The following is an 18,672-nucleotide window of genomic DNA, read 5'->3' as shown; positions in this document are numbered from 1 at the left end:
ATGCCATTATAGCACCAAACCTGTGTGACTTTAATTTAGCTGCGTTCATTCAGAGGTTGCATGCTTTGTGCAGTGAAAGCTTTTTCAGTGTAACTATGCTTACCAATGGAAGTGCTGTTAATGTGATCTCTTCTATTTCAGAGCACTCCTTGTGCAAATCTGTTTCACAGAACAAGACTAAGCCATAGTTGTAGAGCTCTCTGAAAATTCAGCCCAATCCCAAGTGGAGTTTGTACACTTCTGCTGTTTTATTTGACCTACTGCCTTTTTTCCAAGTGGGTGTGCTTTGCCTTGAAAATAACTGAAGAGAAGCGCTGTTTATTCTAATTGGTTAAGCAGAATAAATTTTTGGTAAAGGTTATTCTCTTAAATAAAGATTTTATGCAACTGGCTTTAATGCCTGTAATTACATCAAACACTAGAGTTACACCAAACTCTTTTTGAATTCTGCGCAACCATGTATTCCAGGAAAAAGTCTCTGAAGTTGCAATTCATGCTGCACTTGGTACTTTGTTCACCATTTATGAAATATTCACAGCTAACCTCATGGCTGTCAGCTAACGAGCTTTAGCATGTTTTACTGACACGTGGTGAAATCTCTTGCGGTGGTTTCTCCTCAATGTCCTAGCTCCTTGCTGCAAGAGCAAGATGATGAGATTCCATGCTCAGAAAGAAGCTCCCTGGCAGTCTGCACAGCTGCATAATCACATCACGTCTGAGAGCGTGTGTTGTGCAGGATGGTGCGTGTGAAGAGGTGTGGGGTTGAGGCTACCTTGGGTCCTCCATCAGGCAGCTTGCCAGTGAAACCAGGAAACACTGACAGTGAATTATAAATATTTTGCATTTGCTGTTTTGCTCAACCTAGCTCCTTGAATATCTGGTATGCAGCCATCAACTTCAGCTCCCCTGAAATCTCTTCCTAACAGCTGCACACACTCCCTCTGCTCAGATGAGAGAAGATGGGGATGCGAAGACTCAGGAGTTGGCCTGATGAAAGAATATTAATAAAAATGTTGATTGCCCACATTGAGAACAAAGTAATCGTGTTTACAGTGCCTCGTGTTCCATGCTACCAGCAAAATGCACTTTAACTTGAAAAATACAAAAAAAGGACCAAAAGCTAAAATGAATAATTGATAATGAGTCAGGGCCAATCTTATGTTTCTTTAAGGCCTCTTCTGAGGCATTTTTGCTGGTTTAGCATATTGCAATTACAAGCCATTTTGCCTGATGTTCTGCCGGTGGCTTCAGCCTGCAGTCAGGGTGTTTAAACAGAGCAGACACATTCCCTTCCCTGCCTTTCTGAACGAGGAAGTATCTCAGCTTAACTCTCTGCTGAAGCTGGTTCAAACCACCTCACACTGCAACAGGTAGGGAAGCATTCAAGCAGTCTGTTGCCCTGCCTGGACTTCAGATAGCAATTCCTGGAGGGAGAGAGGCATTAGAAGAGCTAGTGCTAGGACACCTGCAGCTGGATGGTATCTGAGCAGAGCTCCTCACACCACTGAAGTGCTTTGGATGAAAATTAACCCCCTAAATTAGACTACTGCTTGGTCTGGCTTAACCCCCATGTAAGCTACCTGGGCTGGGGTATCAGTAGATTTCATCATGCCTTCTACTGAGGCAGACAGATCAGAAAACGTATCTTGCCTTTGATTTTTCTGGCAATTAGGTCAGAGAGAAAACCAAGACTGAGAGACATTTGCCTTTACTTGCCTCAACCTCAGTTTGTGACATTGTGACTGATAAAACTTCTGGGCCAGGACAGGTTTTGTTTCAGCACAGCATGTCACTAACACAGACCTCCATCTTCATGACACCGACCTTCATGACATGAAGAAATTTGCTCCCCTTATAGAGTTAACAAGTGTCTCCTATGTACATTAGCAAGGTTTACAAGGAAACAAGCAATGCAACCATGCTCCAGAAAAGAAGTGGCAGTACTAAGTTACACAATTTAGAAGGACACAGGAAGATATGTACTATTGAGAAGGCTGATTCTTCAGCCCCCAAGTTATCTGTGCACAGACAGTGCCCCTTCTGTGCATCGACCAAGGGACACAGTTGGGCTCAAAACAAATCCTAGAAAAGTCTCATGAAGCAAGGGGCTTGTAAGCAGTAAGAATCATGGGAATTGCAGTGCATACCTCTCTTCTGCATGTGCTTTCCATAACAGAGCATCAGCTGTTACTGCACATGGCTTGATTTTAGCATGCTGATTTAATATTTACAGAGTGCCAATAAAATTTATATGATGACAGCTGGTGGCTCCTGTGGTAATTTATAAACACCAACAACACAACACAGACATCAGAAACTCCAAGAGGAATTCTACGCTATTGTGCAATATTCAGCGCTGAAGAATGTGGGTATTTTTCTAATTTTGCTTTTAATAATATTTGTGTAATACATCGATACTGGACTTGATGTGAAGCCCATCTCACGCAAAGTTAGTATTTCCCCTAGGTGTTTCTTCCTTCAGAATGGAGTTCACCACAAAGACTAATTATCTATCTATCTGGATTTGATACCCTGGCAAAAGTGTCAGGTAATTTCTACAGTCGGAACCTTTGCAAGTTCAGTTGGGAAGTCCAGCACATGACAGCCTGCTTTTCTTCTGGCACTGTGCTTTCCCAAAAGAAATATTAACAAATGGGAACTGCTGTGCTGATGGCTGAGCCAGAATAGACTACTGCCCTTGTTCCACAACTCGTGTTTTCTCTGCACATCCATGAGGAAAAAAAGAGTAAAATACAAGCTGCCTGATAAGACTACAAGTCTAATGACTGGCCATTAGCAGCGTACTGCTATAGAAATGCAAATTCCTGGCAGGTAACTAGAAGATCACGTTATTGACTGATTCTTTTTCACTCTACAAGAAACCTTCATTGATCATACCATTCCTCCTTGTTTATCTTTCCATTTTATTTCCCAAGACCTTGGTTTCCTTTCCAATCCTTTTTTTTTGTTTTTAATGTGTTTTTGTGTTTGTTTTTCCTGCATTTATTCTTCAAATCAGTGAAAAATTTCCAGACCTCATTATATCTTTCACATATAGGCATAAATTCCTATGTGAAACTTGTCATGGAATAGAGGCAGAGACTGTTTTTTATCACAACAACCTTTCCAGTGATTCCTTTTCCTATGTTTTTTAACAGTCCAATTAGTATGTCTATTATTTTCAGTTATGCCTGTTCCTAGGGACATATGTAGGTTGTTCTTGAGGAAGTGCTATCTTCTGGTTTACCTGGAACATGCTTCATTTTATTTCCAGACAACCTCCAGTTCCTGCTAATATGTATTTTCAGGTCAGAGGAACTTTAGCTTGCAATGTTAACAATTGCCCAGTATAGCAGAAGACTGTGGACTCTGAAAAATAAAACAGGACAAGGTCCAAAAGTCTCAACAAAAGCTTGAAATCCACCTAAACACTAAATTGACTTTTTGGGTACTTTCTTTCCAGAAAAATCACATTATAATTTTTAGGAAGAATGTTATCAGCAATAAAGAAGAGTTTTCTGTATCAGTGGTGATCACCATATTACTCTTCACCCATTTCATCCATCATTGTGTAGGAAAAATGCTCCAGGGCAAGAGCCCATCAATTTACAGTGGGAACCATGCCACTCAAGCAGATGGGGATGCCTTTAGGTAGCCAAAAGATTGTGTATGTGCATCAGCAATGGGTGCTGAAAGCACGATTCCCAGCTGGCAACACTGAAAATGCTGTCCGTTACAAGCTCTCTGTGGTTCGCAGCCACTGCTAATCCCTCACGGGTCCCTTAAAAACAAAGACTGGCTTCCATGGCCCTGTAAGGGCGCTCTGTGAGCAAGGCACACAGCAGGGGACCCAAGTGCCATGAAAATTTCGCAACTGGCCTGTGCTGACTGAGACTGGGATGCAAAGTACAGAATTACAAGAGCAATTCTTTATTCATGGCAATGAGGTGTCCCATTCAAATTGGGGCACACCAAATGAGGTTTTACACATGGTTCTTATGCCTTCCAAACGTTCAGATTCAACAAGATTTGACCACTCGCTACTTGACACACACCACTATTTTGAAAACTAACTATAGTTCTATGGCACCATCATCCACCTGCTTCTTTCTTGATCTAGGTGTCTCTGGAGTTGGTCCTGCTACCGCTACCCAGCTATGATGCCAGATAATGGGAAGGTTTCACTGAGGCATTGGCAGGGGCTGGGATGCTGGTGCTATCTTGGTAGTCCAGGGGTATCCTTTCTTCTTCATGGATGGCTTTAAGATTCAAAGAAACAAAAGATCTTCAAGGTGGGGACCATCCTTCTCCTTGCAGTGTTCTGGAATCCTTCAGTTATGCTGATTTAACCACAATTATGCAGTATACAAGGTAAAATAAGTATCTCTTAAGAAAGCTGACGTGATTTCTTACTATTAATAAAGTTTGTACAATTTCACACTAAATTGGGGTAAAGGCTAACTGGTACAATTAAGAAATGAGTCTCCTAACAGGAGCTTGGAGACTGAGACAGAAGCCTTGCCTGCAGCACTTACATTTCGTCAGGGATTGCAAAGAGACACTCGAGAGATGAAGAAGGCCTCATCCCGACTAACGTCTGCTCTCTCGGGAGCGGGCCTGCACCGGTGGGCTCCAACACCGGAGACGCAGCTGCACGCTCGGAGGCGGATCGGGCAAACACGCTTCCGAGAGCCTCCCGCTACGCGGGGGAAAGCGTCCCTTCGCTGCGGCTCCTCCCGCCAGCGCAGGGAAGGGGCAAAAAAAACCTCACACCCACGCCGTGCGGGGGATTTTACCGGTACGAGGCAGGACAGAACCTCCCCGCCGCCACCCGCCATCACAGGCCCCGCCCCTCCCCCGCCCCCGTCCCTCCCTCCCAGCCCGCGCCCCTCCCCGCCCCGCCGCCAGGGGTCCCTCTGCGCGCTTGCGCGGCTCGGAGGGCGGAAGCGGAAGGTGCCGCCGCGGCGGCAGGGGGTGGGGGCGCGGGCGGCCCCCGCGGTTGCTATGGAGAGCGGGGGAGCAGGGGGCGCGTGACCGCGGCCCCTCCCTTCCCCTCCTGGCCTCGCCCAACGGTTGGTTCCGCCTCGTGCCCCGGGGAGGGGGGCGGCGGGGGGACGGGCGGGGCGGCCGAGCCGTGGGGGGAGGAAAGGAAGGGGGAAGGAAGGAAGGAAGGGGGAAGGAAGGTGGAAGGGGCGAGGCTGCGGGAGGGGCCGCTCCACCGCCCGTCGTGCCGAGGGCAGCCTCCTTGGCCGCGGCCGTGAGGCAGTCCCGTGCCCGAGCGCAGCCTTCGAGTCGGGGGCCCGGCGGCGGGGCCGGTGCTGCCCTTGCCGCGGCGGTGGGCGGGGGAGGGCCGGGTGCCCCGCGGGGCGCGTGTGGGCCCGGTGCGGGGAAGGCTGCCTGGTGGCGGGCTTTGGGGCGCGCCGGGGGCCGCCCTGCCGCCAGTCTTGGGCGTCACCGGTGCCTGAACTGAGTCTGCTTTAACAGTCTTGGATGTCTACTTGTTCTTAATAACTTCGGGAGTGCGATTTTCCGTGTAGAGAGCTGTGGGAGGGAAATCCTTAGCAGATTTCAAGAGCATCTCCAGATCTTTGAAATAAAGCAATACTGTTGTCCTTTTCACGAAGCTCTAGAATCCTGCTTTTTTTTGCTAAATGATGAGGGCATTTGCAGCTTCTGGGGTGGTAATAGAAGAAGTGCTTGGGTTTTGTTGGCCATGTGATCCAGTAACACTGCACGAGGAAATACAGCGCCCTCTGACCTTCCTTAGTTTCATGCTTTGATTTTCCAGCTCCAGTAGTTAGAAAAAATGAAATTTAGGTCTTCATTCCTTTCTCACTTAGGATCCAAATGGTGATGTTCTTAAGTAACATGTATTATTTGCCTGCAAGTGGCTGTTTGGTCAGCAGTTGGTGAAGATAATTTTCAAGGCTTTATGATCAGTGTGGATATAGTGTGTATACATTAATATCAATCCACATCCCAGTCCAAGCCTGTGTGACATCTTTCAAGAATGCAATAGATGTTTACAGGTATACCTTGCAAGATCCCATCTATAAAAAAGGACTGGGTGGGAATGTTTTGCTTACCTTAGCCAACCTGTCAACAGCTACCTAACAACTGTGTAGTGCCCAGGTCTCTACTAACAACCATCTGTTGTATAAATGTGCAGTGCCAGGTACATGGGATTTTGTCATGGCAAAAATACGCTTCTGCTTGCATTAACTGGTTATTCAGATACTAGTTTTGTTAAATGGAAGAGTTGCTGAAGGCATAATGGTAATTCTGCTCTGATACTTGATAACATCATGTAAGTGACATGTAAAATGTAGTTGAAAGTAATTCAGTTGTTTGGTTCAAGGTTGTTTTTTTTTTAATGGTGGAGTGTATTTTTAGATCAGTAATTTTTAGCAGTCATTCTTAAGATTTCAGGAAAGTTACAAATCTAAAACCACATCTGGATTCACAAATTGATGGAAGCTGCTGGTTGTTACGGCTTTGCTTTGGCTATCACAATGGTTATAGCAAGTATATCTCTCCTGTTTCTGTTCTCTGTTCCTTTTTCTGTCTGAATCGCCCAGGATGCAGCCTTTTTAGAAGTGGTATCTTTCTCACTCCAGAAGTGTATTTTAAAGAATATAGTATTGTTCAGTTTGTATAGGGTCTTAAAATTACGTTTCATAGTGAATGATACTATGAATTACTGATCTGTGTCATTCTGGACTTGTTAAAGCATTTGTGAAAAAGGTTCTGGAAGTCTGATTTCACAAGTTTTCTTAGTGAAGTAGAAGTCCAGGGCTAATGTGAAGCAGAATGTATAGGGTCTTGGTTTCCAGTTTTTTTCAGTGCAACAGCCATAAAAGTGCAGGGAGCAGGATGTCACCAGAGCTGATTGTCATACTGCTTAGGATGAGAAATTGAGTATTGCTTGTATTGGATTTATTTATGAAACAGAATTTTCTGCGTATGTTTTGGGACTTGTCTTGATGTAAAATTGAAGTTTACATTCAAATGAGCTTATTAAAACACTGTTTTATGTTAACATTTCTGGTTAGTGTAAAGCTTTCTAATTTCTCAGGGGTGACTTTCTGCCTGCCTGCCTCATTCTGTGGTCTTATTATTCAGTGGATGTCATATCAGAAGTCATATTGGAGGTGATTGTAGTAAACAAATGCTGACCTAATGATGCCATTAACTGAATTGGGCAGAAAGAAAATTGTTAGGCAAAAATGCTGTCCAGGCATCCCATAGTAAAATTATTTTTTGCCAAGAACAGTTTTTGATGATGTAGGAAAGACTCAGTTATGTTTTGGTAAATCTGAAGCTTTTCAAAGCCAGAGCTACTGTTTGCTTTCAAATGCTTTGCATTTGAGATGTTTATTTAGAAAAAAAAAAGTCTGTAAATTAGGGTAAGAGGGAAGAAAACTACAAACCCTGTATTTTATCCTAAATCATTGGAGAATTTTTAGGCATTGCACATATAAATAGTGAGTATGTATGGATATAAATCACTTAATTGTTTCTTTTCAGCTGGTTTGTTGTAAACCTGCTCATAGACTTTTTTCCTCTACCTATTGTAGTTATCACAGATGATATATCCTAAACAACAGAATTGTTTGAGATCAGTCTTCCTTTTTTCTAACACTGTATCTGAAAGAGTACATGCAGATTTTTTTAACCTATATTTAAAAAGAAAAGATCATAAGTTTACCCTGCCTGTGAGTTAAGTTGGCACCTGGTACTTTCTACCAAATCATCAGAATGTGCATGTGTTAGGTTTTCTTTATTCACCCCTGCCCCTTACATATTTATATATGGTACATAAACCAAGAGGGAGGAGAAAAAGCTCACTTTGCTGGAGGAAGTCAGTATATTGACAGTGTTTATCCAGTACTGCTGACAAAAGTATAATGAAAAATGTAAAACTTAATTTATCATTATAATAAGCATGCATTATAATGGCATATCACAACTTAAAGTAATGGAAATACATTAGCAGTAGTACAGTTCTATATAGAACTTTCTCTGAACACTTCCATCCTTTAAAATCTGTATTAAAAATGTGAAATGGCCTAGAACTGAAACACAAGGAACATGAGTTAGAGTCAGCATGTCAGTTCAGACATGAGAGACAAAGGATCTAGATATCTCTGTGAAGAGCTTGAGAGGAAGCTCTACTCGGTGAGATGAGGTATGAAGAACAGAATAGAAGGTAATCTATTATATGGTGCCATTCAAACCAGTGATGATGATTGTTTGAGTATCACACTCTCTTCTGTCTCTTTCAGAAAAGATACGGAAGTTGATGATGAAAAATCTCCCTTGAGAATGGGGCCTTTTTTTGCATAGTTCCAACTTAATTGTGGAACTTGCCATCAAAGGTAGGGGTTTGGGAGAGGTCTTTGTTCTTTTGTTTTGCTTTGTTTTTTTAATTATAAAAGTGAATAATGTCATGCAGGCAAAATTTAGTTACTGAGTTATAAAAATCTGGGATATATTTCCATTATAGGCATTCCTACTGTTTTCTGCAGAATCTCACTGCTTATTGCTTACACATTATACTTGGTAAGTCACTTGGAAACAGGTATTTCCGTACTTACCTCTCTCTGTTTTGTTTGTTGAGCTGTTATTTCCCCTTCTGTGGAAGTGTTGTGAAGTCATGGAATCTCTGCTGCTCTGGTAAGATGGAAAACAGATGGATTCTTCAGCAGTCGGCAGTGTTTTTAACTACCTCGGTTTTTTTTTTTTTTTTTTTGGCCTCTGTGTTTCTGTCAGTCTGCATGATTTCCCCTTCATAAATCCGTGCTGACTAATCCCAATCACCTTCTTGCTCTTCATGTGTTTGGAACCAGTTTCCAGGATGATCTACTCCACTTTCCCAGGGATTAGGGTGAGGCTCACAGGGATGTAGTTGCCTGAATCCTCCTTCTTGCCCTTAAAAACAGGGTTGACAATTGCTTTCTTGAGTCCTCTGGAACCTCATCCACCAGCTTGAAACTTTCAAACATAATTGAGAGTGGCCTCACAATGACAGGGCCAGCTCTCTCAGCACTCATGGTGGCATCTCATCAGGTCTCATGGAAGTGCTATGTCCAGTTCATTTAAAGGTTTCTTAATCTGGTCCTCCCTCACTCAGAGTAAATCTTGCTCCAGACTTTCTGACTGGTCTCAGGGGCCTGGGATTCCAGAAAGGTCCTACACAGAAAGAGCAAGGTAGAGAAGGTGTTTTGACCTTTTTGTATCCTTACACTAGGTACTTTGCCTCATTCAGTAGCAGGCCTGCATTTCCCCTGCCCTTCCTTATGCTGCTTATGTACCTGTACAAGACTTTCCTTTTGACTTTTATATCCCTCACCAGTTTTGACTCCAGGTGGACTTTGGCTTTCCTAATGCTATCCCAGTACACCCAAGTGGTGTCTGTGCATCAAGTGTGTGGCCCCACTTCACCTCTGTTTTGTTGTTTAGAAGATCTCTATTGTCCACATCATCCTGCAACCTTCGCTTGCAAACCTTCACCACCACTTCCTCACTCAATCATCACCACCTCCCTCTCTCATCGTTCCTAGTCTAAGCCTCCCTTTAGCAGATTGACCAACATGTTGGCAAAGATGCTTTTACCCCACATAGTGTCAGGTGGATCCTGCTCGCGTTCTTCTGCAGTTTTTGATCCTCAGAGAAGGTCCTATGGATGTAAAAGGTGAGTCCCAGCTTTTGACACAAGCTGCACAACCACTGCTGGTCAGCAGGATCTGCCTACTCCTCTTCAAGTCCTTCCCCTTCACCAGCAGGATGAAGGAAACACCATCTTGTCCCCAGGCCCTGACCCTCATATTCCAAGCCATGTAGTCATGTCATGCTTGATACGTTCCCGGTCTCCCCTGGCCATATCCATGGTGCCCCTATGGAAGATGAGGTGCAGGTAAATGTCTGAGGGCCAGACTACTCTACCATCCTCAGTAACAGCCTACCCATGGTACCCAGGACCCAAGTCCCTGCAAGCAGCAGACCTTGCCAGGTGACAGGTTGGGCCGCAGAGGTGCTTCTGTCCCTGCGGCATCAGGAAGTTTCCCACCACTCTTCCTCGCCCCATCCTGCCTGCTCTGCCACAGGACTGGGGCACAGCTGGCTCCGAGGCTTCGCTGGGCAGAGCTCCCTGTCTTTGCCTGCTGCTGGGGCTCAGAACCTGCTCTGTAGATTGGAGCTGCAAGCAGAGCAGGAGCTCTCCTCCTGGTGCTGGAGCTCACAAGCTCCAGGCTTCGTCAGACTCAGCATCTCCATGTCCAGCCTGACAAGGCTCTGCTGGCTTCTGCTTGGTGCAGTGGGGGTTCCTATAGCTATAGAGTCTTGGAGGGGACCTGGTCCATCTCCTTTTCAGCATCTAATGTATTGTCTGCTCACTTCCTCGCACAGCTTCTCTGTTTCATGTCACAGATCCTCCATAAAAGCACATTTAGAAGGATATAAAATGTTGTTTAATTATAAATCCGCTGCTTGCTAAAACTTACAACATGGGCGCATTAAGAACTGGCAGATTCAGGAGTATACTACTACATCATTTATATGTCTAGAGACTGTACATATGGTGTAGTACATTAATACCATGTATACAACAGACTATAGTGTGTGCATGCTACATATAGTAAAACTAAAAAAAGATAGTAAATATAGACTTAAGTAGTTTTTTATTATTATCATGAACTTAAAAACAGCTTTAAGGGCACAGTACATGTATTCAGTATGCAACATGGGTGTATAGAATAAGTATTAGCAATTTTTATGGATTTGTAGGATAAAAAGCACTTAATACTCTGCTATACTTGAATGAGAACACTGTTGCACTAGAAAACAGCAAACAAAGCATTATGGTATGTAGTGCATAGGGGAGGTCTGGAAAAATGTCAGCTTATTTGGGTCTCATTTTGATAAGAGATCTAGAAAAAGAAGAAAACAAGACATTAATGAACTTGTGGATAATATTAAGCAGAGAAATTGTGAATGCAAGTGAGGATAGACAAACATGAAACAAGTAATCAAAACTCCTGGAAACAGATGTCTGACTGACAAACAAGATGAAATTTCAGTGCAACTAGTAGAAGCTGAAAGGAATGTCCATCTGAAATGGACAAGTTCCCTGAAGCCCAGAAATCAGGGAAACTAATGGATAGGAGAGTAGCTTGGGGTTTATGTGTGTATTGCAATGTCAAGATACATATATGAAGGCAGTCTGACAAAAAAAAACAACAACAGTAGTAATCCTTTCCTTGAAGATTCTGCTGAATAGACCTTTTGACTTGGTGCTGCATTTTTATGAAGATCAGTTTATGAAGCTCTGAAGTTCATATTGTAGGACTTAGTGGGGTTTCTTCAGCCTAAACCAAAAAGGAACCCAGTGTACTGAACTATCAAAATGGAAACCTTGATGTTTTAAGTGTGATTAATAGTGAAAAAACTTACTGTTATATGATATCTCTTAATGGTCTGCATGAAAGATGTTAGGGTAGTGTGGATTCCTCCTCTGTTGGTTTGCTATAAATGCATTAAGGAGGCTTATTAAGCAGGGAGAAATGACAGATTCCTAGGGAAATTTGTGACTATTTTATCATACAAGCTTTTACAAAATAATCCTGAAATAGAGTTGGGAGACTTCAGTAGGTAGGTGGGATGAATCCTTGTATAACGTAAATCATTCCCCATATTTCTTGTTTTCTTTGCAACCTTTTTATTTTGATGGGAGACTTCTTTAATGTTTATATCCTTTGCTGCTGCCAGATGGCTGTCAGTTGCTTGCTTTACCTATTACTTAATAGTTTTTCCAGGTATTTGTTTTATTTGCATCTTGATCATAAATATTACTTTTTAGTGAGATATAACTAATTAATGAAATCATATTTCTCTTCCTGGTACTTGAACAATGCATGTGAAATGTCTGTAAGTTTTCATTTAATTCCTTAAATTGATAGCTGACAGGTTTTGTTTTGTTTTGTTTTTTCCTATTTGAATGTATATGGGACCTGCAGATTGCATGATACTAGTTAATCTACTAATTTTTTTTTTATATATATTTTATTTATCTCTCTAGGATAATATTTTAATCTTGGATCGTGACAGATTGTTACCTGTTTGTGTTCAATGGGACGACGAATTCACTTTGTGGATGACCCTCAGGGTTGGTGCTGCATGGGCCTGATTATCTTTGTCTGGCTGTACAATACAATCTTCATTCCAAAAGTCATCCTCTTCCCTCATTATGAAGAGGGACATATTTCAGTTGTGGCAATTTTGTGTAAGTCAATTTAACTTAGCCCTTTTTTCTGCTAGTAAAAATAGTATCTTTGGGTAGTAGTTAATATACATGAGAAAGGTCAGAAAATAAAGAATTAGGTGAAGGATAAAGGATAAGAGTACTGGAACACATCCTATATTTCCGTGTTCTGAGAAGTTGAGATACTTCATTCATTTCAAAGGTGTTATGGTAAACCTTTTTTTGTGTGGAAACCTGTGAAAAGCATTAATAAGGCTTTCAGTTGCTGTAGCTAGAGCTGCTTGAGTTAGTTTCTGGCCCACAGCTCTTAGTGCTTGTCAGAATTGGGGGTGGTAGTACTGATGGTTGACAAACTGAGTTTTGTTTGTTTTGTCATACATCCCTGGATTTGTCAGCTAATATGAGTTATGCTAGGAGGTTTTGCTGAGGAAGAGGCTTGAATTATAACTGGAACCAACCTTAAAGTGAAGATGGACAATTGGGAGTATACTTTCACATGGAGGCTTTGAAGTCTAGAATGATTGGTGCTTATTTGATAAGAGAGTGGAGGAACTCTTAATTACAATAGTAAGGTCATAGTGTCATCCTGCTGGTGCTATCAAAACAGTGTTCACTTCTACCTTTTCCTCTCCCTTTTTAAGACTGTGGAGTACTTAATATTGTAGACTATATAATACCAAAACCACATCTGGAATTGAATGAGAAGGCTGAGTCATTTCCAGCTCAGTGCTGGAGCATCTATATTTTTGATGCAGTGTATAGTAAATATTTTGTGCATCTGAAAAAGACTAACAAATGCTTATTTATTTTTTCAGGTTATTACTTCTGCTCATTGTTTTGCATATCTTCATTACTAAGAGCCTCAGTAGCTGATCCAGGAAAACTACCTGAAAACCCAAAGATACCAATTACAGGTACATTAAGTTGTTTCTATATAATTGAATAAAAGTTATTTTAATGTCCTCAAAATAATTAGGAATCAATTTGATTTTGTGAGATTTGATGGAAACCATGAGCTGTCTCTGCTGAAGCCTATATTGTTAACTAAAAAATCAGTTTGTCAGTGTTTTTAACTTGTATATTTCTAACACTTTTCCTGTGTAGACTCAAAACTTCTTTTCCAAAACTTGTATTCCACCAGAAGTTTCGTTATGTAGGAACTTCTGCTTGTAAATTTTTTCATGGGAAAAATTATTTTTCATTCTAGGCTTTCAGACATACTGCATATACTTCTAACTTGATTATATTTAATAAAAAATGTTTAGAATTGTTAGTTATTATAATTCTTAGCTGTTTTTCTAAGTAAATTTATAAGATATTGAAAGTGTTGGTAGAAGGTACTCTTAAGCTGGATTTTACCTGTGCATTTTTTACACTTTTTTTTTTTCAGTGACTTACATTGGTATGGGTTGTTAACTAAACAAATGTGATGCCAATTACATTGCATTGCTATAGAGCAGCAAGTTAACATGTGAGAATTCCCTTCTGTCCTTGTGAATTTATCCCACAATTCCTGTATGGTATCAAATGCTTCAGAAATTGGAGAAAAATTGAAACCTTAAGAATTCTCCACAGAGAAAGCCAACATTTTAATGAACTGTTTCATGCTATTAAGCTGCTTGTCTAATGCATAGAGCTTTTACATAGCAGTTTAGAATGGGGTAGGGCTATTAAACAGCATGAGCTTTGTCACATTAACAAAATACTTTTTTGAATGTAGAGAATGTATTTAATGCAGCAAGGGGTGAATATTTCAGTCTTCTCTTGCAATTTGGTGGATGCCAGGAGTAACATTTTGCTCTGTCTTCCTGATGTTAGTGAGAATCTGGGATGATGTCTTCGGAAATATGATCTGTTTAGCCTGAGCACTGATGTTACAATGTGAACAAATTAGGCAGCAGATAGTAGGAAGGGATGTGTATCCCTGGGATCCAGATGTGAAATACTGATCACAGAAAATCTCATGTCAGTGTTCTTTCTGCTCCTGGTATCTGATCCTTTGATGCAGTAAAATGAAAGGTGTCTCAGACTTTGGTTCTGCAATCAGTTCTTGCTGCCAGAACAACATGGATTCTGCAACCTGAGCTGGAGAATGAACACACTCAGTTCAGTTACAGACAATTACATTTATGACTGAATGTTCATTTACCTGCAAAATACCAGTACCAGTACCATTTCCCTTTGGACACAAATACTTCTTTCTCTTTTAAGGGATCCCTTTGAATAGCTCTCTAACTTCTTCATTCTCCATTCATTTCATACCACAGTGATACTGTATAGATACTTCTGAAGATGCAACACTTAGGCTTGACTGTGACACCAATATTATTATTTGATGTGTGCTGTATGAGGGTTTTTTACTTCCTAAAGTAGCACTTCAGTTCTCTGGTATCTTCTAGGTTGAGAGGAAGATACATTTTTGCATGATATATATTGTATTCAAAAATGAGGTTGGGGTTTTTCTGAACTCTGCTAGTAGCTACCCTATTAGGGAGTTACACCTTTGTGACACTGGATTTATGGGAACAGATTGTAAATCAGTCTCCATCTGGCATTATTACAAATTTAATGATCTCAGATATTGGACCTCATTATTTGAAGTGTCCAAATGCTATTTTGCAGCGAGAAAGACAACAGCTGCCTAAAGGTGACTCGGAAGTGCTAAATTTAATGTTATTTTGTTTACATAGGGACAGTGCTTTACCATATAAAATTTCAGAATGCCCTACTGTGAAAGCTAAGATTTCCCTCCGCCCCGGGATTTAAGAAATTTATCTGCATCAAAAAAAGTTCTATTTAGGTAGAAACAACCAGTCAATGTATTTAAGATTCTCAGTCATGCACCTGTTTTCCTTAAAGATGGAAAATACATGTTTTTGTGAATGGAACTGTTACAGTGTTGCTGAGATTTGTTTACTATGTGAAAATGAACTTTCTGAATATATCATTTGAATTCTCATTTTCAAAGGCTTCCTCTAACTTGGGTGGTGCAATTTGAGATAAATAATAGCTAAACTGAGCAATAGTAATTCCTGGTAGTTTCAGCTACTCGGTATCTCTGGAGATCAGCTTAAAGAATCTCACAGTGGGCATCCAAAGATAGTGTGTATTTTTAAATACAAGCTTGTCCTCTACCTGTTCTTTGCTTGCCTTCTGTGTACAATTGCATGCTTTAAGATGCATGTTGTAAAATGCTTTGAGATGGAAGATGATCCTTGTGTGTTTTAGTTAGCTTGCTTTGACAAATTTGAGTAGCAGTATTTTCTCAGGAGGTTTTGGAATGGCAGGGGAGTTGTATGATGGCTCTGTCTAGCAGATATGTTTTTTCACAGTAGCTGTATAAGAAAATAATTGATTTATTGTCTTCCTTGTTTGAGTGACAGCTTTTGTGCTGTAATAGTTACTCCTTAGAAATATATAGGAGAAGAAAAAGATTTGGAGAAGATGACTGGCACAGAGTAGCAGTAGCAGCTTCCAAATTAATTAAAGTAACTGTGGGGACAAAAGTTTTTTCATATACTGCTGACCCTTCTCAGATCATAGTAAGAATTTTTTCTCTTTAAGTCACTAGTGTGATCACTAGATTTATCATGAGCATGCTGTACTGAGTTTAAATCTCACTAAGGTGTCTTTACATTTTCACCTAGAACGAGAATATTGGGAATTATGTAACAAATGCAATATGATGAGACCAAAGCGTTCACACCATTGCAGTCGTTGTGGACACTGTGTGAGGAGGATGGATCACCACTGTCCGTGGTAAGACCAGGACATTTGTTCTAACAGTCTACTGTTGTTTTAGTGAATCATTTCAAAGTTCATGGTCTTGACTATTGCTCATTTGTCATATTTCTTTCCCAGTTGTGCTTAATCATTTAGGCATTTAGAGCAGGGAAAGAACAGCTTTGAGACTTTCTTATGTCTACAAGTAAGAACTGATGCAGTGTAACATTTTACCATTGTCAAATTGTTATAAACCATATAGTTTTGGAAAATTCACATATTTTGTTTAAAGAATTGGAATCTTTACTCCTAAAACTGATCTCAACATAATTAACTAGTACATTGCAGATCTATTTAATTAGTTGCAATTTAGTTTCTGATCCTGGATATTTTTTGTAGGAAATTAAGCAATATTTCTTGGATTGAAATAAAAGATTAGAATTTTGACATAAGAATGGATGCTCTTTATAATAGCAAAACTAGATCATAGTTTCAGACAATTTTTGGATTTTAGTTTACTGAATGGCAGTGCTGAGTAGAAAATGTTACTGACTTATACCATGCCCCACTTGTCATCACCTCTCTGATTTTGTAGTGAAATTGCTTATTTTAGTGTCCTCTAACTAGTTTAGTCAAAATGAACTAATTTGGCTAAAATTCTCTTATTTAAACTGATTGACTGTAGCTTAAAATTAAAATAAACGTTTCTGTCAGTAGTTCTGAGGTATCATTTCCAGCAAGATTTCAGTGATGAACTGCCGAGGATAGAATTGACATCAGAGTTCTCCTGTGTTGATATAGCCGTTTTTCAAACTTCCCTTTTTGTCAATCACTACTTCAGAAAGCAGAGCCAGTATAGTGTTTTTGTCATTATGGCTTAGCTTGGTACTTATGTCTGTGCCAATGCTTGTATGAAATTGCACCCTGACCACATTTTTTGCATCAGTGTAACTTCTGTGAAGCAGACTAGACCTAGATTTCAAAGGTTTTGAATCTTGTACTTAATATTTCTAGAATCCTTGTGATTCCTTTACTCCTTTTTGTTGGAGTATGCAGAAGGAGTTTCTGAACAGAGATGCCTGGTTTTGTTTCTGTTTCGTTGGCTCTTTCATAAGTCATGTTTATTTGTCATTGATGTACCCTGTGATCACATTTATTTCAAACCCTTCCTTTGCATTTCCAGTTTTTGGACTCTATGTAGTTCACAATGAGTGGAATGTATTGAGTAGCAGAAGATAATACACACTACTGTGAAATTTTGTAGACTTAAAAAAAAAAATGTTACTTGGGTATTACTTAAAATTGTAGGAATATCTTTGCTATATGAAGATATAGAGAATTAAGTCTCTCTGTTCCAAGCAGTGATCTCAGTAATGCAACCTATACTTTAAGTGGAAGTGTAAGGAAACCATTCTTTACAGTAACTGCCATTTCAAACATAGAGGCCATCATTTTGACTAAAAATGGAGTGATTAGTCAGTAGTTCTTATGTTTGCTCTATAAATAATTCTAACTTCTCCTATTCACATTATCATAACTGCAGTGTTAAAGGCTTTATATTTCTGTCTTTATATATGCACTGTTTTTCTGCAGGATTAATAATTGTGTTGGTGAAGACAATCATTGGCTGTTTTTACAGCTGTGTTTCTACACTCAGATCCTTAGTTCCTATACGCTGATACTTGATTTCTGCCATTACTACTACTTTTTGCCTCTGAAAAAACAAAACTGGGTAAGAATCTGTTTTCTCTGTGAATTAATAAATAGCTAGTACTGCAATGTAATTTATTTTACTGTATAGTTACTACACATTTCTGCTGGCTCAATTGTTGACAGTGAAGAGAGTTCAACTAGATGTATCTTATCAAGTGAGCAAACTGATTTATGGTAAGTAACAAAATATTGTTCTAAAACGATGTATGATTTCTGTATGTGAAAAACACAACATTATTTTTCTTAGAAGTCTGGGAAAGGAGGACAGAACCAATTAGATTCCTTTAGAATCAATTAGTAAATTCTGGGAAGAAGCAAGGTATCTATTTCAGGTGCATTCAAATTTCTTTTTACTTAATCAAAATAAATTTATGCAGAGTATAGATCTATCCTAAGTCCCTATTTAAAAATGCTGATATTGCCAGAAAAATGAAAAAAAAAAAACATATGAACATTCTGAAGTGAGAAAAATGTACATTGGTTTTGAAGCAATATTTTGTGTTCTTTTGAAAAGGTCATGTGGGTTAAGGGAGAATTAAGTTCAGTTTGTTTTACTTGCAATCTATGCCATTATCATATTTCAACATCTTGTCATCAGCAAAATGCAGTTGCACACACAGAGAAAATGGACTTAGAGATTGGAATAAAGAAAAAAATTACAGAATTTTATCCATTATGGAACTGAAGTTATAGAGTCTCTGTGTCTGGTGCTCATTTCTGTCTATTATCTGTAATGTTCAGAATATTCAAGGTGTTTGCCTGAAAGTTGCTGAATGCTTGAAGGTACTAGAACAGCAAAGTTGGTGTTCTTTCGTTTGAAGAAAATGTAATGAGAACTTGCTCATAAAGAAACATAAAAACTTCTACCCAAAATCTGAAATGGAATTTGTATTTGTAATGGACTATAACAAATACAAGTGTGCTAAAGGGAAAAACCTAGAAAACAAGTTTAAAACATATTCAAAATTAGATAATGT

At 39.9% G+C, this 18,672-nt stretch overlaps 1 protein-coding gene across 5 annotated transcripts in view; it reads left to right on the top strand.

The window, feature by feature from the left end:
- Window positions 1-4,932: 4,932 nt before the first annotated feature.
- ZDHHC21 (zinc finger DHHC-type palmitoyltransferase 21) overlaps window positions 4,933-18,672 on the top strand; it is a 39,448-nt gene continuing 25,708 nt past the window's right edge. For 2 of the 5 annotated variants that reach the window (XM_033004199.2, XM_033004203.2), the window contains exons 1-6: window positions 4,933-5,072; window positions 8,286-8,378; window positions 12,077-12,280; window positions 13,075-13,173; window positions 15,907-16,018; window positions 17,576-17,714. In XM_033004199.2, the coding sequence (XP_032860090.1) occupies window positions 12,127-12,280; window positions 13,075-13,173; window positions 15,907-16,018; window positions 17,576-17,714 (504 nt within the window). In that variant the 5' untranslated portion in view covers window positions 4,933-5,072; window positions 8,286-8,378; window positions 12,077-12,126. Of the gene's footprint in view, window positions 5,073-8,285; window positions 8,379-8,506; window positions 8,563-8,620; window positions 8,677-12,076; window positions 12,281-13,074; window positions 13,174-15,906; window positions 16,019-17,575; window positions 17,715-18,672 lie in introns of all 5 variants that reach the window. The other 3 variants (XM_033004202.2, XM_033004201.2, XM_042804577.1) reach the window with 3 other exon arrangements.

Source organism: Tyto alba, unplaced genomic scaffold, assembly GCF_018691265.1.
Source record: "Tyto alba isolate M040663 unplaced genomic scaffold, T.alba_DEE_v4.0 Super-Scaffold_42, whole genome shotgun sequence".
Lineage (NCBI taxonomy): Eukaryota > Metazoa > Chordata > Aves > Strigiformes > Tytonidae > Tyto > Tyto alba.
Note: the sequence above shows the minus strand (reverse complement) of the source record. Positions and strands in the feature narration are given on the sequence as shown.